At 40.6% G+C, this 25,323-nt stretch overlaps 1 protein-coding gene across 2 annotated transcripts; it reads left to right on the top strand.

Moving 5' to 3' along the window:
- The first annotated feature begins 4,972 nt into the window (after window positions 1–4,972).
- On the top strand, window positions 4,973–23,473 carry LOC108433928 (protein lin-9 homolog). Of its 2 annotated transcripts, none has more exons than XM_017708804.2 (15): window positions 4,973–5,062; window positions 5,788–5,820; window positions 5,909–5,964; window positions 6,055–6,165; window positions 8,524–8,648; window positions 8,731–8,856; window positions 17,372–17,532; window positions 18,053–18,186; window positions 18,342–18,461; window positions 18,806–18,880; window positions 20,851–20,931; window positions 21,080–21,205; window positions 21,640–21,822; window positions 22,958–23,055; window positions 23,179–23,473. In XM_017708804.2, the coding sequence occupies exons 1-15, from the start codon at window positions 5,032–5,034 to the stop codon at window positions 23,282–23,284; spliced, it is 1,566 nt and encodes a 521-aa protein (XP_017564293.1). In that variant the 5' UTR covers window positions 4,973–5,031; the 3' UTR covers window positions 23,285–23,473. The 2 variants fall into 2 exon arrangements, with proteins under 2 accessions (XP_017564293.1, XP_017564294.1); XM_017708805.2 differs by having other exon boundaries at window positions 5,027–5,084.
- The last annotated feature ends 1,850 nt before the right edge of the window (window positions 23,474–25,323 follow it).

Raw genomic sequence — 25,323 nt, forward strand, 5'->3', positions numbered from 1 at the left:
GTGTGATTGGGAGGAATGGCCTCTCTGATCTGAACCCGAGTGGTGTTCAGTTTTTGGACTTCTGCGCAAACCACAGTTTGTCCATCACGAACACCATGTTTGAACACATAAGTGCACATGGCACCAGGACACCCTAGGCCGCAGTTCAATGATTGACTTTGTAGTTGTGTCATCGGACTTGCGGCCATGTGTTTTGGACACATGGAGAGGAGCTGAGCTGTCAACTGATCACCACCTGGTGGTGAGTTGGATCAGGTGGTGGGGGAAGATGCCGGTCAGACCAGGCAAGCCCAAACGTATAGTGAGGGTTTGCTGGGAACGTCTAGCAAAAGAACCTGTCAGATTGATCTTCAACTCACACCTCCGTCAGAACTTTGACCAGATATCGGGGGAGGTGGGGGACATTGACTCAGAATGGGCCATGTTCCGTTCCTCCATTGCTGAAGCGGCTGACTGTAGCTGTGGCCATAAGGTAGTTGGTGCCTGTCGGGGCGGTAATCCTCGAACCCGGTGGTGGACACCCCAGGTGAGAGATGCCGTCAAGCTGAAGAAGGAGTCCTACTGGGCATGGTTGGCCTGTGGGACACCAGAGGCAGCTGGCAGGTATCGACAGGCCAAGCGATCTGCGGCTTCAGTTGTCGCCAAGGCAAAAACCCGTGTATGGGAGGAGTTTGGTGAGGCCTTGGAAAGTGACTTTAAGTCGGCTCCGAAAAGATTCTGGCAAACCGTCAGGCGACTCAGAAGGGGAAAGCAGTGTGCCACTAGCACTGTATATAGTGGAGATGGTGTGCTGCTGACTTCGACTGAAGACGTCATTGGGCGGTGGAAGGAATACTTTGAGGACCTTCTCAATCCCACTGACACGTTCTCCAGTGAGGAGGCTGAGTCTGGGGACATGGGAATAGGCTTGTCCATTACTGAGGCCGAAGTTGCTAAGGTAGTTAAGAAGCTCCTTGGTGGCAAGGCTCCAGGGGTGGATGAGATCTGCCCTGAGTTCCTCAAGGCTCTGGATGTTGTGGGGCTGTCTTGGCTGACACGCCTTTTCAACATTGCGTGGACATCGGGAGCAGTGCCACTGGATTGGCAGACTGGGGTGGTGGTGCCTCTTTTTAAAAAAGGGGACCGGAGGGTGTGTTCCAACTACAGGGGAATCACACTCCTCAGCCTCCCTGGCAAGGTCTATGCAGGGGTACTGGAGAAGAGAGTCCGGCTTATAGTCGAACCTCGGATTCAGGAGGCACACTGCGGGTTCCACCCTGGTCGTGGAACACTGGACCAACTCTTTACCCTCTCCAGGATTCTGGAGGGTTCATGGGAGTTTGCCCAACCAGTCCACATGTGCTTTGTGGATTTGGAGAAGGCATTCGACTGTGTTCCCTGGGGTATTCTGTGGGAGGTGCTTCGGGAGTACGGGGTACATGGCTCTTTGCTACGAGCCATTCAGGCCCTGTACAAACAAAGCAGGAGTTTGGTTCGCATGGCTGGCTGTAAGTCAGACTCGTTACCAGTGAGAGTTGGACTCCGTCAGGGCTACCCTTTGTCACTGATTCTATTAATAATTTTTATGGATAGAATTTCTAGGCGCAGTCAGGGCATAGAGGGTGTCCGGTTCTGTGACCTCAAGGTCACATCGCTGTTGTTTGCAGATGATGTGGTCCTATTGGGGACATCAGGCAGTGAACTTCAGCTTTCGCTGCATCGGTTTGCAGCCGAGTGTGAAGCGGCCGGGATGAGGATCAGTACCTCCAAATCCAAGGGCATGGTTCTCAGGCGGGAAAGGGTGGAGAGCCCTCTCTGGGTTGGGGATGAGCTCTTTCCTCAAGTGGAGGAGTTTAAGTATCTCGGGGTCTTGTTCACGAGTGATGGTACAAGGGAGTGGGAGATTGACAGGCGGATGCGGGCTCTTTACCGGTCTGTTGTGGTAAAGAAAGAGCTGAGCCATAAGGCAAGGCTCTCGATTTACTGGTCGATCTACGTTCCCACTCTCACCTATGGTCATGAGCTTTGGGTAATGAACGAAAGAACGAGATCGTGAATACAAGCGGCCGAAATGAGTTTCCTCTGCAGGGTGTCTGGACTCTCCCTTAGAGATAGGGTGGGAAGTTCGGTCATCCGGGAGGGACTCGGAGTAGAGCCACTGCTTCTCCACGTCGAGAGGAGCCAGCTGAGGTGGTTCGGGCATCTGGTTAGGATGCCTCCTGGACGCCTCCCTTGGGAGGTGTCACAGGCAAGTCCACCCGGGAGGAGACCCCGGGGAAGACCCAGGACACGCTGGTGTGACTATATCGCCCAGCTGGCCTGGGAGCGCCTCGGAATCCCCCCCAGGGAGCTAGTGGAAGTGGCTGGGGAAATGGAGGTCTGGGCCTTATTGCTTAGGATACTATTCCCGCGACCTGAACCCCAGAGAAGTGGAAGATGATGGATGGATGTACTTTGTACAAACTCTTTGCATAGAGTTTTTTTAGATGTATTTCTGAGCCCATGTAATTACTTTCACTACAAAATCATGTCTTGTTTTTAATGCAGTGTCACTTGAAGGCCCCAAGATCATGGCCAGTAAATGGATTTTGGCCTTATCCCTTACATATAGAGATTTCTCCAGATTCTTTGAATCTTTTAATGTTATTATGTACTGCAGATGATGAAAAGCAAAAGTTCTTTGATATTTTATGTTGAGAAACGTTATTCTTGAATTGTTGCACTATTTGCTCATGCAGTCTTTCACAGAATGGTGAACCCCTCCTCATCTTTACTTCTGAAAGACATGGCCTCTCTGGTTTGCTTTTTATACTAATCATGTCACTATGACACTTCCCAACTTTTTTGGAACATGTCATTTGCATCAAATTCAAAATGGGCATATATTTTTAAAAAAAATCTAATTTCTTAGTTTCAAAATATGTTGTCTTTGTTCTATTTTCAATTACATATAGAGTTTAAATAATTGCATAACATTGCATTTAGTTTTTATTGCATAATATTGCATTTAGTTTTTTATATGTGATTGTATTATTTCACGAAAAAATACTTCAGATAATACTGAGATGTTGTTGTTTTTTTAACAGCATGACCAAAATAACTACAATTTTTTTTTTAATTACGTTTTTCGTAGGTTAGTTTATAAACAGATCAAAGGACAGGTTTTAGTGGGTCACTATCTGCCACCACAATGTTGTGCTTTGCACCAATGACGCTGTGTACCCATGTTTAGTCATAACACTTCCTTGGGATATTCAAATATTACTCATTTTAAATTCTGGATTATTGAATAACAATAATGGCTAAAAGGTTTATCCCTAGTAAGAAAATACTTGAAATATAGTCAACAATGTGTGATGGCACTAGGTTAAAAGTGTACCTGTAGGACAGACATCTGAGATGTACAGGCTATGTTCAAAATGATGTAATTCATTGTACTCAATTTTTGAATTTAGGTACTACAGATCAATCCAATTTACAAGCATTATTTAATGACAAGGTAAATTAATAAACAGATTAATTTTAACATACAATGGAATATCTTCTTTACCATGCAATTCAGGTAGCTGTAAACAAACCCATCCACAATAAAATTAGCAACCAACTATGAGGCTTAACTTTGTTAGGCAACAACCTCAGAATAAGGAACCAACAAGGAAAAAAACTGATACACAGAACTCAGAACTTATAACAGATCTTGTTTTGCTCAAAGAAGCCTGCTTTCTTCCATGTTTATTTGCTTTTTTATTCTTTCAACACTTTTTTTGCTTTTTTTTTTTTATTTTTAAAAATCTCTGATCAAATATGTGTTTACCTGCATTCTGTTCTTTTTGAAGGCCTTCTTAAAATTAGATTAAGAGACCTCTATTAGTCCCACAATGGGGAAATTTCACCTCTGCATTTAACCCATCCGTGAAGTGAAAACCACCCACACACACACACACACACACACACAATTGCTCTATTAGTCAGAACACATATCATATAAAAAATGAACAAATATGCAAAAATGCAATAATTTGAGTATACTACTCTTTTGTAACTAAGATTGCCTATTATCACATTATCAAACAAGCAGTCGTGGAAGCTATAAACATGATTTCTTGTATTATATGGAATAATCTTCACAGGGATAAAAGTTTGTACATTTATTCATGGGTAAGATATGGAAATAATTATTGCAATGGAAATTGACCAGGTGGTATTTATTCTTTCAAGCGCTGATGGGCAAAACAGTACTAACCCTTCAACATAAAGCTTATGATGTGGTTATTGAGCCTGCCAAATAACCTCCACATGCCTAAAATGGTCTTCAGTCTTTGTCATTCAACAAAAACTGGTCAAATAAAATTAGCAGAAGGATAAATCCATCCATCCATCCATTTTCTAAGCTTCTTCTCTGTCAGGGTCACGGGAGGCTGCTGGAGCCTATCCCAACAGTCATTGGGCAGAAGGCAGGATACACCCTGGACAGGTCACCAGTCAGAAGAATAAATATATTTTTTTAAATTGTAAAATTCACTCATTTTAAATTTGATAGAGTTATCGTTTCTTATTTATATAATATATATATATATATATATATATATATATATATATATATATATATATATATATATATATAATTTCTTTTCATAAATATGTATTGTTTGCCTTCTCAGACCTCCTAAAATTCACACCTCCAATACACAGAATTCTGAGTTCTGTCCGCAGTGGGGTTAGAATAGAATTGCTGTCGCTTTAAGGGAAATACCACATTCGTAAGTGTCCAGTGTTAAAGCATGAACCTCAGATAAGTGCTTGTTGTGTAGATTTGCAACAGACCTATGAATGAACTTTACTTTCACCTCTTAATGTCTGCAACTTTCGACACACTACGTGTTCAAGAAGGTAAGCAGATCAGTTCAGTTCACACCAGATCAGATCAGACCAGATTAGACCAGATCAGATCAGACCAGATTAGATCAGACTAGATCACATCCCATTCACCTCCTCCTCCCTGCTCCCCACAATGCACCTCTGCGTCTGACAACAGAGCGCGGCTGATTCAAGATGGCGGAGGTGGAGAGTTTGCTGGATGAGAGTGAGTAGTTCATCAACAACTGGTAATGAAAATGTTTTAAATGGCTTTTATATCGTCGTGTTACAGAGATCGCAGCACAGGACGTTCCGTACAATATGAATAGCCTTAGTTTTTTTTCCCATAGTTTTGTCGAGCTGATTGGCTGCTACAGATCTAAACACATTGAGCTAACGTTAGTTCTTTATTTCGCTGTCTGTTCACGGTCTTCAGCGTGTTCGTCTGAGGAATTCTCCACTGACACATTTGTGCAGTGTACTTAGCTGTAAACATGCGACATATAATAAGATAATGTCATTTATACTTTACTTAGCTAGGGTTCTTAGAACAACTATTTTATCTGTTAATGAAAAATGGGACATCTTGTCGCAGCAGACTACCCGAACAGCCCCTCTGTGTTCCAGCACAGGATCAGTGTTTAAGTATAAAGTATTGTCTAGGTTACTTGTGCTTACTTGAAAATTTTATTGGAAATGCGTTTCCCGAAATTAATGATGTACAGTTTTCTCCTGAAGCCTTCGTTTGTCCATCCGCTAGCTGTAGAACGAATGCGACAGATGCCTAACAATAAATAGGGCATGCTGTTTTCTGGTAGCTTGTTTTGTTGTTGCATTATGGCTACCCAGTTAGGTTAGCTAGATAGCTTTCTTACTTAACAAGTAGCGAGGCCTGCATTTCTTTCTTGTTTGCTAACTGAAAAAATCTTGTTGCTTGTTTTTGTTCACTAGGATTATCAGCAAAAGCCCTTGTGAGTCTTAGAGGTATTGCATGTCTTAAGTTATGTATTTTAAGGAATTGAACTGAATTTCACCTGACTAGCTATAAAATAAACCTTAATCGTGTTCTCAGAAGCAAGTTTAGCCAGCTGGAGTTCACCAAGGCAAAAGGAGTCATCGATGGGAAAAGTAAGGTGTAAATAATTTATATTTTTCCCTGCGTTTTGTAATTGTTTTCACTTGCAGTCATTTTTTAAATCCTTGTCTGATTCATTTTAGGCTGTGTGTTCCAAGAGAAATTTCCTGTTAAATGAAGATGATGAGGACGAGGAGGAGAGGCTATCAAATTCCAAATTAAGGAAAAAGAACAGGGTAACAACTACGCCACAGGTACAGTTCTAATCCAGACACAAGTTAGACAGAATTGTTTTTTTTTCCCCTTTTTTTTTTCTAGGGGTAGGAGGAAAAATCGTTTCTTAGATGCATTGCGATGCTGACGTGGGCGATTCTGAATCAGTTCACAAACGTCAAAAAATTTATTTTCTCTATTTTAATTGATATCGTAATGTTGACGGAATGCAAAAGGCGAACTTGGAAGTGTGGAAGTGCAGTGCTCGGACGATCTGTGATGTGCACATAATAAAAACACAAATAAAAACACAAACACTTTCTGCATTAAAAACTAAGTTAGTTCAGGAGTCAGCAGCCATTTTGTCCTTTCAACAAAAATCAAACCACCTTGGGAGCCACAATATTTAATGTCCCGTAAGTCTCAGTATGTTCTAATGTCCTAGCATTGGCAAAAAACTATTAATGAAAATGCAAACCTGCTTTGCTCTGCTTTAAGCTAGCATCATCAACAGGAAACCTTTCCACAAAAGTAGAACAGTTTCTTGTAAAATGTCTGTCAACGTTTGAATGTTTTGCGAGGCTGAAGTCAGCTTCTCATTCGGCAGCTATTTGTTTGAATTTTCCCGTTCCACCTTAATTTATGCTTGAGGCACCAGAATGGAAATGCGGCACCATTTAAGGTGGAATGGGGAAATTCAGAGGAGACGCTGACTTCAGCTTCGCACCTTTTTAATGTTTGACAGTTTCTCGTTGCAGAATTAACTTCCCAGTAAACCAACCGCTGTGCCTATAAATGCAGATAAGTCCATTAGTCTCCAAGCGTTCATCTTGAATCTTTCTCTTTTCTGTTTCGTTAGCTACTTGCTAGGCGAGACTGTCTATGTGACTTTCTATGTAACCTGCGGTCTGCATGCCAGCCTTCAGGGTTATTGGGTGAATTAGCAGCATTTAAGACTATCTGTCATTAAAACAGTATTAGAACTATCAGCAGAGTTTTATTTTATTGTGAAAGAGGATTATTTTATTATTACCTAAAAATCTAATTGTGCTGTGGAGCCACAACAGGGCAGTGAAAGAGACGTATGTTACTGACCCTTGAGCTAGCGTATGGATTTGCGTCTGTGCTCAGTCGCTGAGAACCAGGGCTTTTGCTATATTTTGCCCACTGTCGTCGCTTGACACTTGTTTGACTACTAAGCCTAGGTATTTTTTATGGTTGGTAAAATAAGACGACTTTAACAGTTTGTTGAAGGAAAATAAAAGAATCAAACGAGCTAAAAAATACGAGAAGACTCTTTGGATTCCAGAAGTGCAGGTCATTTATTCTTCTTTGAGCATGGACAATGTTTCCCAAAGGCCTTAGGACAACACTCACACAGATACAGGGTTTGCACACATATTATATACTCTCAGTAAGGATGGGGTGATGTCACCCCACCCCTTTTTTGTTATCTCCTAATCTCATTACATCACCATTATGTCCAAATTGATGCCCATATGTCTAACTTATGGAATCATTATGTCCCATTATGGAACCATGTGGAAACCATTATCTCCAAGCCAGATGTGTCATTTTTAAAAAAAGACAATGTACCAGGCACATCCTAGCACACCCTAACATGATCGCTGGTGTTTTTCCATCTTGGCCGTTCGGCCTTGAGAAGTTCATAAGTTCACTCGCTTCCTAAAAAGTGTTTTTCTTCCCTCTTACGCCCTACTAAGGAAGCTTGTTTTAAGGCACTTGTTCCAATATGCTAGGCCATATTGTACTTTATTTATGTTTTATCCTGCATAATACAAGATATTTTAATTTTGGGAATCTAATTTACATCACCATTTTGGAGCCAAGATACAATATCCCGTCTCGAAGATATTTTACTGATGCAGCGACCACCCATCTCTACAACGAGACCAAATTGAAGTCATGGAGTCAAAGAAGAAAACGGGTAGTATAGCTGTAACGTGATGCCTGGATATCCTTTGCCACAGGATCTTATTTCACCATAACTTCGCATTTTATCACAGATGAATGGCAGCCTGCGTCAAACAAGAACAGTGAATGTTTTATTATTAGTGAATTTGTTTTATTAATAAAAGACAGTAAATTTGTTGTGGATCATTACAAATACTTTGCTTTAAAAGTACCAAGTTGTCACACAGTGAGAGAAATTAAATCCTGTATAGTAAAAAGATGCATCAAGATGCATTGATAATCGTTTTATGATTGCATCGCAGCCCTGTGAATCGTAATTGAATTGTGAGGTCCCTGGAGATTCCCGCCCCTATTTTGTGCTGTGTCTGTTTTAATTTGCCTTTCAAATAATTTTGTTCACTTCCAGTGTATTGAAAGGCGATCTCATATAGCAATGATTTTATTTGTATGATTTGTTCCTTCAGAAATTCTCAGCTCTTCTTGACAGAAAATCAACACAGGAGCTTGGTTTGAGACTGCGCAACTTGCTGAAACTACCCAAAGCACACAAGTGGTGTATATATGAATGGTTCTATTCAAACATTGACCGGTATGTGGCATCAAATATTTTTCTTCATATCATTTTCTTGTCTTCAGGAGATATAATTAACACATTTTTACTCTTCATACAGAGCTTTATTTGAGGGAGACAATGATTTCTGCCTCTGTCTAAATGAATCCTTCCCGTATCTTAAAACGAGAAAGCTGACACGAGTCGAATGGTCAACAATCAGAAGACTCATGGGGAAACCTAGAAGGTAGAACCACTTAATTCTTTTTTTATGTTTTATGCAGGTATATTTTTCAGTGTGGGTACTGAAATGTTAAATCTTTGTTAATGTAGCTCGTCAGTTTTAAATTGTACAGCGGAACAATGTAGTTATGGCAATGTAAAAAGTATGTCACAAGATTGGAACTATTTTAGACTTTGTCTCATATTACTTTCAGTATTTTATACACTAATCAGCCATACTATTAAAACGACTGTCTTGTATTTACTTGCATTGTCTATTTTAACAGCTTCTTTTAGATAGATAGAACTTTTTTGATCCCGAAGGGACACTGCAGTGTTTCAGTAGCAAGACATATAATTGCACATAAACTTGCATATACTATACAGAAAATAGAAATAAACATAGACATAAGTTAAAGTAAAAGAGATATAAAATAAAAATATATCTATTTGTATATTTACATAATATTTGATACAGATTTGTTGTAGTTACATGATAGCAGGCACTGAGTGGTATGACGTAAATTAAAAGCACAATGATTATAGACATAACTAACTCAAAGTTGCATTAGTATTCCAGTGTAAAGTGCATAGTGAAAGTGTCATTACAGTAGTAGTTATGATATATTGCACAGTGTGTGTTAATCAGAGGCGATACAGTGATGTGGTTCAGCACAGTTCAGACAGCAGGAGATCAGTACCATCTCTGCAGTAAAGAGACTTGTTATAGTCTCTATTGTTATATCTCGTACTGATGAAGCTGCAGCTGGTTCAGCTTACACAAGTCAATAAAGTTTTTCACCAACTTCCTGTATTACTCTTCCTGTCCATTCCTCATGCACCCCTCAATATCCGTGTCACCTGAGATTTTCTGCAGGTGACATGACTCTGTGTTGTACCTGAAGTCAGAGGTGTACAGGTTGAACAGGAATGGAGCTAACACAGTCCCCTGGGGTGCCCCAACACTGCACACAGCCATGTCGGAGACATAGCCCTGCAGTTGCACATACTGGGGTCATCCGGTCAGATAGTGCATTATCCATGAGATGATGGATTCATCCATCTTTATCAGCCGTAGTTTCTCCCCTAACAGCACAGGCTGTATGTTGTTGAATGCACTGGAGAAATTGAAGAACATGATCCACACAGTGATGCCTGATGTGTCCAGGTGAGAGTATGTTCTGTCCAGCAGGTAGATAACTGCATCATCCACTCCAATGCCTTCCTGGTATGAAAACTGCAGAGGGTAGAGAGCTGTTCTGATATAGTTGCACTTTATAGTTCTGTTTCTCTGCATACTTTGCTAGCCCACCTTTTACTCTGTTCTTCAATGGTCAGGACCCCACAGGATGCCCACGGAGCAGGTATTATTTGGGTGGTGGATTTTTCTAAGCAATGCAGTGACATTAACATGGTGTAGATGTGTTGAAGTTGATGGAAATGATAGCAACTGGACTGAGAGTAGTCCACCAACCAACAATATCCAGCCAGCAGCATCCTGTGATGATGAAGCACTAAAAGATGACTAATATAAACTCTGCAGCAACAGATGTTGTCTAATAGCAAAACAGTTGTCTTTGACTGTACTTCTTCAACACGTGTCAGGTTCCAGTCCTCATGGGCAAAACGCTGCAGACTTTCAGCACACCGCCTCATTAAACACACCTAATTAAACTCATCAGCTAAATGCTAGTCTCCACAGCACTTTGGCCTTAAAGGTCCCCAGTTTGACATGCTAGATCTACAAACTAGACCAGCAAAGTAGGTATATCTAATGGTTGGTTGGTTGGGTGGTTGGGATAGTGTAGTGGTTAACACCTCTGCCTAACACCGCCTTGGCCTACCTATGTAAAATGATCAAATAGTAAGTCGCTCTGGATAAGAGCGTCAGCCAAATGCTGTAAATGTAAAATGTCTAATAGAGTGGACAGTATACGGATACGGTGTTTAAAAACTTCAGCAGCACTGCTGTCTGATTCACTCATACCAGTGCAACACACACTAACACGCTACTGCCATGTCAGTGTCACTGCAGCGCTGAGAATGGTCCACCACCTGAAAAATACCTGCTCTGTGGTGGTCCTGACCATGGTAAAAGTATGCAAACAACAGAAACAGATGGACTGCAGACTGTAATTGCAGATATACAAAGTGCTCCTATACAGTGAGTGGAGCTGATTAAAATTGACAGTGAGTGTTGAAACAAGGAGGTCGTTTTAATGTTATGGCTGATCTTTTTTTTTGTGTGTGTGTGTGTGTGTGTGTGTGTATATGTATGTATGTCTGTATGTATATGTTATGAGATCCATCAGGAAACTCCCAGTTTTCCTCTGCTTGTCAGATAAGATAAGATCATCCTTTATTAGTCCCACAGTGGGGAAATTCTCAGTATTACAGCAGCAAAGGAGACAGCATCGTACTCAAGAAAAAAAAGTAACAAGAAGAGAATTAAGCAATTAATTTTAAGTACTTAAGGTTTTTTAGTTGTTTCTATATACACAGTATATATTAGAACTAAATAAAAGCATCAGATAAAATAAATTCTATCCTTCACAAAAAAAATAACAAAAAAAAAAAAGTATTGCACATGAGGTACTGTTTTATATTACACATAGGATGGTAATGTAAACAATATAAACAATTATAAATAGAAAGCTCAAGAGTATTTACACAATAGAGATATTTTAAGAATATATTGCACATAGTGTTGATTATATTGCACACAGGAAAAGGTGATAAAATCCCCGTGTTCTGTGGGTGTGCGAGGTCTAGTGGGGGGGTTTCTACTGAGAGCAGTGCTGTTTGTGCAGTCCAACAGCAGCAGGAAGGAGGTACCTGTGAAAGCACTCCTTCACACACTTGGGGTGAAGCAGCCTGTCACTGAAGGAGCTGCCCAGTGCTGCCAGAGTCTCATGTGTGGGGTGGAAGCTGTTGTCCAGCATGGATGCTAGTCTGGCTAACATGCTCCTGTCTTCCACCATCTGCACTGGGTCTATGGGGCTACCCAGGACATGCTGTGGCCCTCTTAATGAGTCTGTCAAGTCTCTTCCTGTCTGCAGTTGAGAGGCAAGGCAGTGGCATATGTGATTGCTGCTACATGTCGTAAGAATATGAGGATGTATTGCTCTTAAGTGCAGGTGCATCCGTACATGATGAGCCCCAGACTGATGTGTTTTTCTGGGGCGATACTGATGCTTGTTGTTAGTAGACAAGGATACCAATAGCCGATTTAAAGTTTACAGGAACAGAATTTCTGCAAACACACTAAACATACATTCAAATGTTTAAAGAAGTACTAACACTAAACATTGGAATATTATAAAAATACAGTACATGGAGTGCCCACAGAGTATAAAAGCAGTATACATGGCTTAGCCAGCTAACTTTAAGCTTGGTTCAATCTAACACTGGATTTTCTGTCTCATAATGGTGGATCACTTTTTACCGAAGTACATCACCATAGCAACTTATACTGCATGCTTAACCTCCTCCCTCATGTCATAAATAGCTCTCAGGGTGAAATAGCTCACCCAGTCAGGGTGAGCTTCTGACCAAACAGGGACTGATGAAGGTTTGTCTTTGACGTTTGTGGCATCAGTCTTTTTTTTTCTTTTTCTTTTTTTCTCCTTCTTTGAAGGACTTATGTTTAACATGATTCACTATCATTAACATCATGCTTTTATGTGCATACACACAAGTACTTATTTATAACTTCAACCACGCTTCTCAGTCCTCCACTCTGCCCACCTTCACCCAGTATGTAACCTGCCACACCAGAGACAATAAAATACTGGACCTGTTTTATACCAACACAAAGGAGGCATATAAGTCCCTCCCCTGGGAAGATCTGATCACAACCTGGTTCATCTTCTGCCTGTGTACAAACCTCTTGTACAGAGGGAACCAGCAGTCACCTGCACAGTAAAGAAATTGTCTGAGGAGACTGAAGAGGCTCTGAAGGACTGTTTTAGCACAACAGTGTGGGAAGTGCTCTGTGATCATGAGGAGGAGGACATTGACAGCCTCACACACTGCATAACGGACTATGTGAACTTCTGTGTGGAGAACACTGTACACACCAAGACTGTACGGTGTTTCTCTAACAGCAAGCTGTGGATTAACCCTGACATAAAGGCTCTTCTGAAGGAGAAAAAGAGGGCCTATAGAATAGGGGACAAGGAGGAGCTGAAAGCTCTGCAGAAGGAGCTGAGGAGGAAGATCCGGGAGGGGAAAGCTAGCTATAGGAGGAAGATGGAGGAACGGCTACAGCAGAATAATGTCAGCGGAGTCTGTAAAGGCTTTAAAGCAATCTCCGGCCACAAGAAGCCCAATTCTCAGGTGGTAGGGGACCGGGTGGGTGAATGATCTCAATCTGTTTTTCAGCAGGTTTGATCACTCACCCGCCCCTCCCACTACACAGACATCTCTGCTGAAACCCTCCTGTCTGGCACTTCCAGCATGCTGCTCTACCCCCTCTCTCACACTCACCCCCAGCCCCACAACTTTCAGCTCACACCCATCCCCCACTGGTCCTTCTGCTGGTTGCCGTAACCCTCAGTTCACACATTCCAACACTCAGCACCCCAATCCCCCCCGCTCCAGTCTGACCTTCACAATGGCCCAGGTGACAAATGAGCTCAGGAAGATCAAGGCCGGATGGCATCAGTGCCAGGCTCCTCAAGTCCTGTGCAGATCAGCTGTGTGGGATAGTGGAGCACATTTTCAATACAAGCCTGAACTGTGAAAAGACATCTTGTGTGGTGCCATTGCCGAAAACGCAGCACCCAAAGTACCTCAGCAGCTACAGGCTGGTGGCACTGACATCACACCTGATGAAGACACTGGAGAGGCTGGTCTTTAGAAAACTCCGCCCTATGGTGAGCTCATCTATGGACCCACTTCAGTTTGCCTACCAGCATGGCATCGGGGTGGATGACGCCATCATCTACCTGCTGCATGGAGCTCTTTCTCACCTAGAGAAGCCTGGGTGCACTGTGAGACTCGTGTTCTTTGATTTCTCCAGTGCTTTCAACACCATACAAGCTGGAACAGGCAGGGGTGGACCATCACCTAACGCATTGGATCCTGGAGTACCTCACCAACCGTCCACAGTATGTGAGGACAAGGGACTGTGTGTCTGACATGGTGGTCTGTGACACAGGGGCCCCACAGTTCCTCTTCACCCTGCAGATTTTATGTACAACTCACCAAACTGCCACCTACAGAAGTTCTCTGATGACTGATGACTCGCGGTCATCGGCCGCATCACAAATTGAAGAGAACTGATTCACGACTTTGTGGACTGGTGTCTGCGGAATCACCTACAGATCAATGCGGGGAAGACCAAAGAACTGGTGGTGGATTTCCGCAGGAGCACACATCCCCCTCCAGCAGTGAACATCCAGGGAACGGACATTGAGTGTGCGCCTTAACTGTAAACTGGACTGGTCAGACAACACTGCTGCACTTTACAGGAAAGGACAGAGCAGACTCTACCTGCTTAGGAGACTGCGGTCGTTTAGAGTGCAGGGGCCACTCCTGAGGACCTTTTGTTGATACAGTGGTGGCATCAGCCATCTTCTATGGAGTGGTTTCTTAGGGCGGCAGCATCTCCACTGCAGACAGGAAGAAACTGGACAAACTGATCAGGAGGGCTGGCTCGGTCCTAGGAACTCCCCTAGACCCAGTGCAGGTGGTGGGAGAAAGGAGGATGCTAAACAAGCTAGCATCCATGCTGGAGAACGACTCCCACCCCATGCGTGAAACTCTGGCAGCACTGGGCAGTTCCTTCAGTGACCGGCTCCTTCACCCCAAGTGTGTGAAGGAGCGCTATCGCAGGTCCTTCCTTCCTGCTGCTGTGAGACTGTTCAACCAGCACTGCTCCCAGTAGATCACACACACATACAATATACACACATTGCACAATGAAAAATGTTTGCATTCTAAATATGTTCATAAGTGCAATACAGATTTTATGCAACTCTTATTTTATTATTATTATTTTGTTGTAAATAGTCTAGAGATTTAACTTTAATTTTTAATATTTATAATGTTTATACTGTTTCCCATTTCTATAACTGAGTGCCTTACTCCTGTTACTCTGCTGCTGCTGTAATACTGTGAATTTCCTCGCTGTGGGACTAATAAAGGATTATCTTATCTTATAACTAGATTATCTAAACCTGGGTTAACCGAGAAGATGGTTGTCTTCATTAAATGAGTTAACCGCCATTCCATTTGTTAGATTTTGTGAAGGTGCAACTTAGTTGGGAGCTCTGTCTCTGTTGATCACGAGATAGGCTCCACATAAAAGGCTTTAACTCAGGCTGTGATTCGTGACAAGTGCAAATATTTAGCTTGCATTAAAGCTTATGTAATTCTTCTTATTATTCTCATCATTATGTTTCTAAAGGTTTCCTTGTCAGTTACTTTAAAGCCTAGTTTGTTAACTCATCAGTCTGTTTTTCTGGGTCTAATATTGTTTTATTGGTAAAGCACAGGCTATAGAATTGTTTTACAGATGAGATAGTGTGACCAAACCGAGAAGAAAAAAAACTCATCAAATAAATACATTGTTTCAGGCAGGTACTGCCACAGTAGACAGCACATTGCACCAAAATCTGTGCAGACTTCATTAAAGTCTACAGATGTAGATGTGTGTGCAAAATGAGCGAAGTTATGTTACCAAGTCAGTTGTGCTTTTGCCAAACGACTGCACTGATCAACCTTGTCTCCTCTGCATAGAATAAAGTACAAACATTGTCTTTTATCTAAATATCCTAAAATTAAAGCTGGAAGTGCTGCACTTTGAGCTTATGTTTGTTATTTTATTTCAAGTCCAATATGCTGTGGTAAACAAATATAATAACTGTCAACATCCAAATATCAACCTGACTATATTTAAAATTAATTTACTGAACTCTTTCACAATAAGAAGTAGTCTAGAGCACACACCTATTTATATGTATTTTTTTATGTATTATTTCTTTCATAGAACTTTTTGGTGAATAATAATAATAATGAAATAAAAAAAAGAATGGCTTAGTATTTGTTAATATAACAAGCAGTGGCAGGCCTAATATAGGAAGATGAGGTGATTCATTTGTGTTTTCTCAGTTAATCGTATAGCTCTTCTCAGGCGTTTTCTGAATTTTCACCAAAATGCCAACACTTCACTGTGCAGCGCATGAGTCAGCACAAGGTGGTGTTGTGTAACACACTGGACATGAGATGACTGACAGTATCTCCACGCCCTCGAAGACAGGGCAGGGTGTTATTGCACTTGTGAGTAATCCTTACATTCACAAAACATATTGTTATGGCCAGCCCTTTGAAGACCACAAACTAAAATGAGTTGGACACATTGAAGTTAAGTTAATTGAAGAAGATATGAAATAAAAAGTAAATGTGAAGGGAATTAGGTTACATAGAGCATTAACTTTCAGATTACTGGCCTGCTCACACCTGCATATAAAAAGGTTTTCCTGGAAAGGAACAAAAAAAAAAAAAAAACACCCAAAGAGCCATGGCTCTAAAAATTGTGAATTGTCCTGCTTTTGTAACCAGAGCCTACACCTTACAGATGCAACTGTTGTTTAGCATCACTCACTGGCCTTGCAGTATCCCAGCAAGCAGATGCTTTCACAATAAGTAGACGTTATGACAGTTAAGAACTAACTAATACCATCAAGGAGTTTGGGTCAGCTTGGCAGTTCAGCTTTAAATATAAATAACAGGCTTGTTCTAGAATAATGATATTGCAATATTTACATTTAGTTATTGTGTTCCAGTGTACCAGTATATAGCCTATTATTTTATTTACATATCCCATAGGGAGTATATTTTAACTTAAAAAAAATATGCACTCACTGACCACTTTATTGGGTACACCTATTCAATTGCTTGTTAACACAAATAGCTAATCAGCCAATTACATGGCTGCAACTCAGTGCATGTAGGCATGTATAGGTGGTCAAGACAACTTGCTGCAGACCAAGCATCAGAATGGGGAAGAAAGGTGATTTAAGTGACTTTGAGCGTTGTTGGTTGTTGGTGCCAGACAGGCTGGTCTGAGTATTTCAGTAACTGCTGATCTACTGGGATTTTCATGCACAACCATCTCTAGGGTTTACAGAGGATGGACTGAAAAAGAGAAAATGTCCAATGAGCGGCAGTTGTGTGGATGAAAATGCCTTGTTGATGTGAGAGGTCAGAGGAGAATGGTCAGACTGGTTCGAGATAAATAACCAACCAAAATCTCTGACAAATGTTTCCAAAACCTTGATGAAAGTATGCCTTGAAGAATTAAGGCAGTTCTGAAGGCAAAAGGGGGTCCCAACCTTTTACTAGTACCTAATAAAGTGGCCAGTGAGCATATATTCCAGACTATGGTATTTTATTTAGGATGTGTTAAAGATGTAAACATTCTATACAGTACATTCAAGCCAAGAACCATTTTGGAGTCTTTTTTTTAAGTGTTTCTATCTTAATAATCATAAATGGGCATTTTTTGTGATTACCACATGTATTTCTTTGAGCAGGTGTTCCTCAGCTTTCCTGGAGGAAGAGAGGGCAGCTTTGAATCATCGACGACAGAAGATAAGGTTCCTGCAGCAGAGGAGGACATTTACAGACATATCCGACTGCAGTGACCTGCCTGACCACATTCCTCTACCTCTAGTCATTGGCACTAAAGTCACTGGTAAGTGCCTTAGTAGTCCTTAATTATCTTAAGTGAGGTTTTATGGCTCAATTGATTTGAGGGTTTGAAGCAATGGCAAAATAGTTCTTTAAGCATTTAGGTGAATATTTGTTTTAATGCAAAGAAAACTGTCAGTTGTAGATCAATTAGCTGTCCAAAATTAAGTTTAAATTCTGCTTTACTTAATTTATTAGTCAAACAGTTCTTTCAACCAACAGCCTAAATGCATTACAGTTTTTGAACATCCAGTGCAACATTTTTTCACTGCAGCTCTTGAAGCTGTTTGTATGTTTTTTTTTGTTTGTTTGTTTGTTTTTTCCCCCTTGCAATTGTTATGCTTTAGCGCTCAATACAAACAGGAAAGGATGATAATTCACTCTTGCAAGGCATCAAAAACATTTAGCTTTGCAATTCTGTTTGAGACTAAGAGTCCCTTTTAACTCGCTGAAGAGAATCACTATTCGGATGCCTGTTGAGTGAAAAGTGATTAAGTGTATGCATAAAGTCTTTTGTGTTTTAGCTCGCCTAAGGGGATCCCTTGATGGTCTTTTCACTGGACAGATAGATGCAGTAGACACCAGTACTTCCACATACAGAGTAACTTTTGAGCGCAGTGGTTCAGGAACCCACACAATTCCAGATTACGAAGTGTTTGTAAGTATATGGTGAACTTTTATCGTTATTTTACTAATACCACAAATTATATGTAATGTCAGTTGTATGTAATCATAATGTTAATTACTCATGTAAACTACATAATTTCTTAAATGTTTTTTTTCCCCTTAAATCTGCCATTTGGCCCATTTCAGAGCAGCGAGCCTCCTGAAACTATGCCACTCACAGCCTTTGCTGAGAAGCAAAGGTCTATTCAGAATAAAGTCCCACAGACCCCGACACAAATGCCTTGTTCTACATCTGCAGAGTTCATGGTAAGACTGCCATAATCTTAGCGCAGTCTGTACATAAAGTATTGAGCATGTAATGTGCTATAAAAGTTGCAAGTGTTGTAGCACATTTTTTGTAGCGTAGCAATTAAAACTAAATTAAATAAACAAAGTGCATTAAATGCAATAAATATCAAGTGGAGCAAATTTTAATTGAAAAAACACAATAGCAGCACATATTACTATTATTATTACCAACTGGTTCAAGAGAATATAGGCTAAAGATAGACAGATGAATATGTTATCAATACTGATTGAATATTTTAAGTGTTGATCTGAATGTTCTGTTTGTTTTCACATACTATGGCTGTGACTCTGGGCTGGATCAGTCTCCATGGGGCAAATTATCAGGAACAGAAGATGACACCCTTGGTGGATTTCCTGTCAAATTTCTTGTCCAAGTTGTAAGCAAATACATGGTTCTTATGTCTAATACAACACAGTCCTTCGTAGCAGTACATGCCTAAAATAGAGTGATCAGTTTTGTTCTTTGTATGAATGTTACTTATTGCATTCACCTGGTCCCCCAAAACATCATGGGTTATACATATAAACTCCATGTTCCTGAATAAAGACTCCTATGCTGATTCAGGTTTCCGAACTGTGCATCCATACTGGTCTCCGAGTGATGACCTGTGAAGCCTATGTAGAACTGTGCAAGTTAATTGGCCAATGGTGCAGGGAACTCGGGGCTGACATAATTTGATATTTTCCCTGCTGTAATATACCAGCTAAATATGGCAGTATGGCAGTGATGGGTTGAATATCACCAAACAGTGTAGAAATTTAGCCCTAAAGGACAACGGTTCCCTACCCCTGCTGTATATATCCCCTCAGTTTCCACGTGCTAGGTCACTGAGAGGTGTTAAATCTTTTTGCTTTTCTGTAAAGACAGTGTGTAAAAGCAACTGTGTATCTTGCTGCCTTAATGGAGTGAGGTTGGGTATACAGTAACATTCAAATGTTTGGAATGAATATTTTGATAATATAAAACCAGTAAAGGACAGATAAATATAGAAAATCATTCTAATGTCCTAGTGTTCTCCAGCACAAGTTTATATAATCAAAAATGATTAGTGGCAAGATGCGAGTGAGACCATTGTCAGACCATTGTTTTGTCTGTCCAGAGCTGTGGATGATTCCAAAATGACACAAATTCTAAATAAATAAAAAGTAATATCACAATGCCTTTTATTTCAAAAGTGATCACATGTCAAGGCAAATAACTTTCGAAAAAAAATCCTATGAATAGATATCTAAAGCAGTCTGAGAATTCAAAATCATGGGAGATAAGTATGATAGCAATAGAATTTCTACAATGTCGTGTTTCAGTGTTTGGCCCTTTATTATTATTATTATTATTATTGTAGCTAATGATGAGAACATGAGAACACAAGTACCAGTGTTTGGAGCTGAACTCCATCTGCTGCACATAACCCCTGGGTAATAGGTGCAAAACTGACGTGTGTGTGTGTGTGGCCCAGCCTGCAGCAAACACATCCTTGGTCACTTGTGCACTGCATTTGTTCACAAAGATGCCTTTGATGTGGGAAATGCACCCGAAACAAGCCAGAGAGAGCCCCAAAAAGCAGAACTTTGATCATTGTTGATAGGTTGTGTGGTAACATGTCTTTCATAATAGTGCACTTCCTGTTAATTAAGTTCAGGGTAAAGAAATGGACAAAATGGGCATCAGAGGCTCAGAGCTCCACTTTTCCATATGTAGCGGTATCACCCAAGACAAATGCTGGTGAGATGTAACAAAAAACTAGTACAGTGCTTTTTTGGGCTTCAGATGCGGTTGCACATAATTATTAGTTCTGACTGTCTTATTCAGTTGTGAGCATTTTGTAGCTGTACCTACAGTCCACAAGCTGGCACTGTGGGACCACAGACTGATGATGTGGTGCATAATGGAGAGCAGGCTATGCAAGTCCCCAGTCAGACAGTCAGATAACGCATATCATGCTGTATCAAGGCTACCAGTGGGATTGTTTAATCTGGCGTACAGTTCAGTTGATGAGGACATTTGAGGTTGTACACAATTCTAAGTAAGCATGCAAGTCTTGTATGGCTGTTAAATAGCATGTAGATGCTCAATGGAATGGTAAAGATAGGGTTGTGCATGTGAACAACCTAATGACATAATTTTTTAATGGGTTCTCTAGTTTGCCTTTATATTATGTTGTGAAGTGAAATGGGCCACTGGGTTGGTTTTACCAGTAATCTTACTGTGAAGCTCCTCTGTGCTCTGGTCATGAAGGTGCCTGTGAAGCAGTGTTGAAAGTGACTGATAAACAAGGGATAGTTGGTGCTATATTCTGTTGAAATGTTGAAATTAACAATTAAATAATCTTTTTTTTTCCTCTCCTAGACTCGATTATCAAAAATCCTATCAATTAAGAAAGACCATATCAAGCAGTTAAGAGAGATGAACACAGAGGCAGAAAAACAGGTCAGCAGATGGTACAGAAAACACACTTGATGTCCATCTGTGTTCTCTATAAACTCATCTATTAGATGCCCTGCTGTTTGCTTTAGAGCTCCTTTGGCAATGTAGGTATGTATCAGTTTTTATTTATTAAGCATTTTATTTTTAACAGAAATCCTACTCTGAGCCATTGAAGTTGGAATTTCAAAAGAAGTATGCCAGCATTGTGCTAGACGTGGAGCAGTTGAACAAAGCTCTTAATAAAGTCTTAAATGAGGTCCAGCAGTATTCTTTTAAGGTAAGTTCCATAGCATTCCATGTCTTATCTTCTAATGACTTTGGGAATGAAGAGTTTTGACCCTGACATAGTGGTCTGTTTTTGATATTGCAATTATGTTTCCAGAGCCTGACCAATAATTGATAAGCAAATAAAAAATGCATTCAAACCTTACATGTAATAGCTAGTGCTAGAATATTTGTTACTTAATACTGAGTTTGATAGCTGACTGCCATCACAAGACCAATCACAGTTAACTGCTAATCAGTTACTAAAGCCCCAATTAAGTAAAACTGTTTCATTTGGAACATATGATTTTTATCGGAAGATATTTCTGATTATCTGTAATTATTCTGTTACAGTTAATTAAAGTTGTTATTCATCACAAATGTCAGGGCCTACCATATATGTGTCACCTCATCTAAAGCCAGTGATGTGTTCTTTGTCTGGTTCAGCTACTTCCAGATCAGTGTCCCTTTGCAAATGATCCATCCACAGCACTGAGGCGCCGCTGTGAGGGAGAGGCTCAGGACATGGTCAGGCAAGCCAACAAGTTGCCCAGCGGCCAGCGCTATGTTCACAGCCAGAACTTAACCCAACTCATCACCAATCTTACTACTCTGCTGCTACAAATAAAGGTGAAGTGCAAACTTTGTAGATATAGACCTCTGGGACAAAATTAAAAACTCTGTTCGATCCCTGGTGATGCCCCCCAACCCCCCCGTGATGCTTTGGCTGGTTTCACGGGTCTCGCAGGAAGCCTGCGTTAACCTTCACCCTCCTAGCGCTGGTGGTATCACGTGATTGGGGAGTCCTAACTAATGGGTGGAATTGGTAACGACTAAATTGGGGAGAAAATTGAGTAATAATGAAAAAAAAAAATTTAAGAATTAAAAACTCATCATGCTTACCTCAAGTAAAAACAAAATATAGAGAAATATTTGTGTGTAGCTTGGGTAATAACAGGAAGTACATTTGGATAGTGCCAAGGAAGACTCAAAGGACATATTGGTTATTTTTTGGCTTAATTGTGACACTGACCTGTTTTTTTTGTGAACAGTTTGAACACGAGGATCTTTTCAAAAGAGATTTAAACTGCTTTGGCTTAATTTACATAACGAGTCTTGAGCCTACTCAATTCAGATTTTACTGAGATCCAGTCTTTTTCTCCGTTCATGGTTCACATACGTGTTTGTATATTACTCATGTCTGTCTTTTTTGTTAACACACCTGTACCCTAAAATAACCCTCTTGCGCACATCCTAAACTGTAACGTCATTCAAATGATCCACACCCTTTGTACTTGCTGTGCCTCTGCAGTGACAGCAGTCTCGTCAGAATAGGGAAAGATTGACATTGAAGCTTGTAATGTCAGAATATCCAACATGTCTACTAACTATTCTTACCTTAATCTGTTCAGTATTAAACAGATTAAGATTAAGTGACCCTTATTTGTCCCACAACGGGGAAATTTCACCTCTGCATTCAACCCATACTCCCTTGCCATGAAGTAACAAAAACCCATGCACCTCAGAGAGGCTGCCAGATTATGTGTAGTGAATATAAAGTGGGTTATTAATCCATTAAGTGCAAAAAAGACACTATGGCTATCCCCAGTATGTTAAGGTCATATCCGTTTTAATAAACTGTTTAGACCCTTAACCAAAAAAGATGGATGTGAGAACACAAAGCCACGTTTAATGAATTGCTAATGTTTGTTCAACATGAGTCAATTGTAATTCCAGTATTTCTTTCCCTTTGTTTCACTTGCAGTCCTTGGCTGAAGGAGATGATTTAAACTCATTTGAATTTAAATCCCTAACAGAATCGCTTAATGATATTAAGAGCTCCCTTGACAGCTCCAATGTCCGGTAAGGCGTCTTCAAACCTGCCTCTGTTAGATTTCCATTGCAAACCTGTTCAGGCAGTTTGTTTGGGCAAGGTGACTGTTTACGCCTGGTTGTGAGGTTAAAATGTTTTGCTTTCTTTTCCAGGTGCTTTCAGAACAATGTGGAGATCAACGTAGCTCACATCCAGAGTGGTCTCTGTCAAACAGGAAACCTCCACGCCTTCACTGCTAATTGCACTGGGACAATCTGAGATGCGCCACCGAATCTGCAAGAACACTCCTTGCTATTGCACTGCGCTTCCTGCAGTGTAGTGCTGATTTTTACTTGGCTGAATGTCATTTGATTTTGTTATTTATTTATTTTTCCCTTCATGCTTTATGTTGGCTTTGTGCCAGTTCTGGGTTGTTGAGACTGATTGATTAAAAAGGCCATAAGTGAATTGTTTTTGGGTGGTTTTGTGCCATGCAAATATACATTCTCAAGAAAAACTACATTAGATGTTTTTTTCTTTTTCTTTTTTTACCAATAACCATTTTCCTTCACTTGTTTAAAATGTAATATAAAACATTAGGGAAATACAGTGGCAAGAAAAAGTATGTGAACCTCTTGAAATTTTATGGTCTTCTGCATTAACTTGTCATAAAATGTGATCTGATCTTCATCCAAGTCAAGCATATCGACAAATATAATGTGCCCAAAATAATAACGCACAAAAATAAATTTTCTTTCAGGACTTATTGAACACACTCATTCAACATTTAAAGTGATAGTGGAAAAAGTATGTGAACCCTTGGAATTAATAGCTGGTTGACCCTCCCTTGGCAGCAATAACCTCAACCAGGCATTTCCTGTAGCTGTGGATCAGACCTGCACATCGTTCAGGAGGAATTTTAGCCCATTCTTCCTGGCAGAACTGCTTTAGCTCTGTCATGTTCCTTGGATGCCTCATGTGTACAGCTCTCTTCAAGTCAGTCCATAGCATTTCTATAGGGTTGAGATCTGGGCTCTGACTTGGCCACTCCAAAAGGCGGATTTTGTTTTTCATAAGCCATTCTGTTGTGGACTTGCTCCGGTGTTTTGGGTCATTGTCCTGTTGCATCACCCAACTTATATAGAGTTTCAGCTGGCGTACAGACTCTCTCACGTTATCCTGTAGAATTTTTTGATACACTTGGGAATTCATCTTCCCCTCAATGACTGTAAACTGACCAGGCCCTGATGCAGCAAAGCAGGCCCAAATCATGATGTTCCCTCCACCATACTTGATGGTTGGGATGATATTTTTATGGTGATGTGCAGTGCCTTTTTTACGCCAGATGTATCGCTGCGTGTTCTTTCCAAATAGTTCAATCTTAGTTTCATCTGTCCACAAAACATTTTGCCAGTACCGTTGTGAAGTGTCAATGTGCTTTTTCGCAAACTTCAGGCGTGCAGCAATGTTCTTTTTAGTAAGCAGTGGCTTCCTTCGTGGTGTCCTGCCATAGACACCCTGCTTGTTCAAAGTTTTACGAACTGTAGATTCATGAACACAGATGTTAGCCTGCATCAATGCCACCTTCAAATCTTTGGCTGTCACTCGGGGTTGTTTCTTTACCTCATTGATAAGTCTCCGTTGTGCTCTTGGGGTCATTTTGACTGGGCGCCCACTTCTTGGCAGAGTAGCCACAGTCCCAAATTGTCTCCATTTGTAGATTGTTTGCCTTACTGTAGACTGGTGAATTTCTAAAGTCTTTGAAATTGCTTTGTAACCCTTTCCAGCTTTATGTAAAGCAAAAATTTTTGATCGTAGATCCTCTGAAAGCTCTTTTTGGCGAGGCATGGCTTACATACGCATATCCTTCTTGTGTGGAGCAAACTCAAAAAGTCTAAGTGTTTTTTATCAGTCAAAGTAGCTCTAGTACACACCTCCAAACTCATTTTCTTAACAAGACTCCAGGTATGACTCCAATTAGCTTTTTTGAGATCATTAACTCAAGGGTTCGCATACTTTATCCACTAGCACTATAATGTTTTCATTGTTGTTCTCAATGAAGATATGAAGGATAAAAAATATTTTGTGTTATTATTTTGGGCACATTATATTTGTCGATATGCTTGACTTGGATGAGGATCAGATCACATTTTATGACAAGTTAATGCAGAAAACCATAAAATTTCAAGAGGTTCACATACTTTTTCTTGCCACTGTAAAAGGAGAGTGGCAAAGTGCTGTGTGGTAGAGAAACTAGAGAAAACCAAGTCAAAATAGTTCAAGGCTAAGGTGCTCAGAACCAGATTTCCAAACATGTA

The sequence above is a fragment of the Pygocentrus nattereri genome, chromosome 10, assembly GCF_015220715.1.
Source record: "Pygocentrus nattereri isolate fPygNat1 chromosome 10, fPygNat1.pri, whole genome shotgun sequence".
NCBI lineage: Eukaryota > Metazoa > Chordata > Actinopteri > Characiformes > Serrasalmidae > Pygocentrus > Pygocentrus nattereri.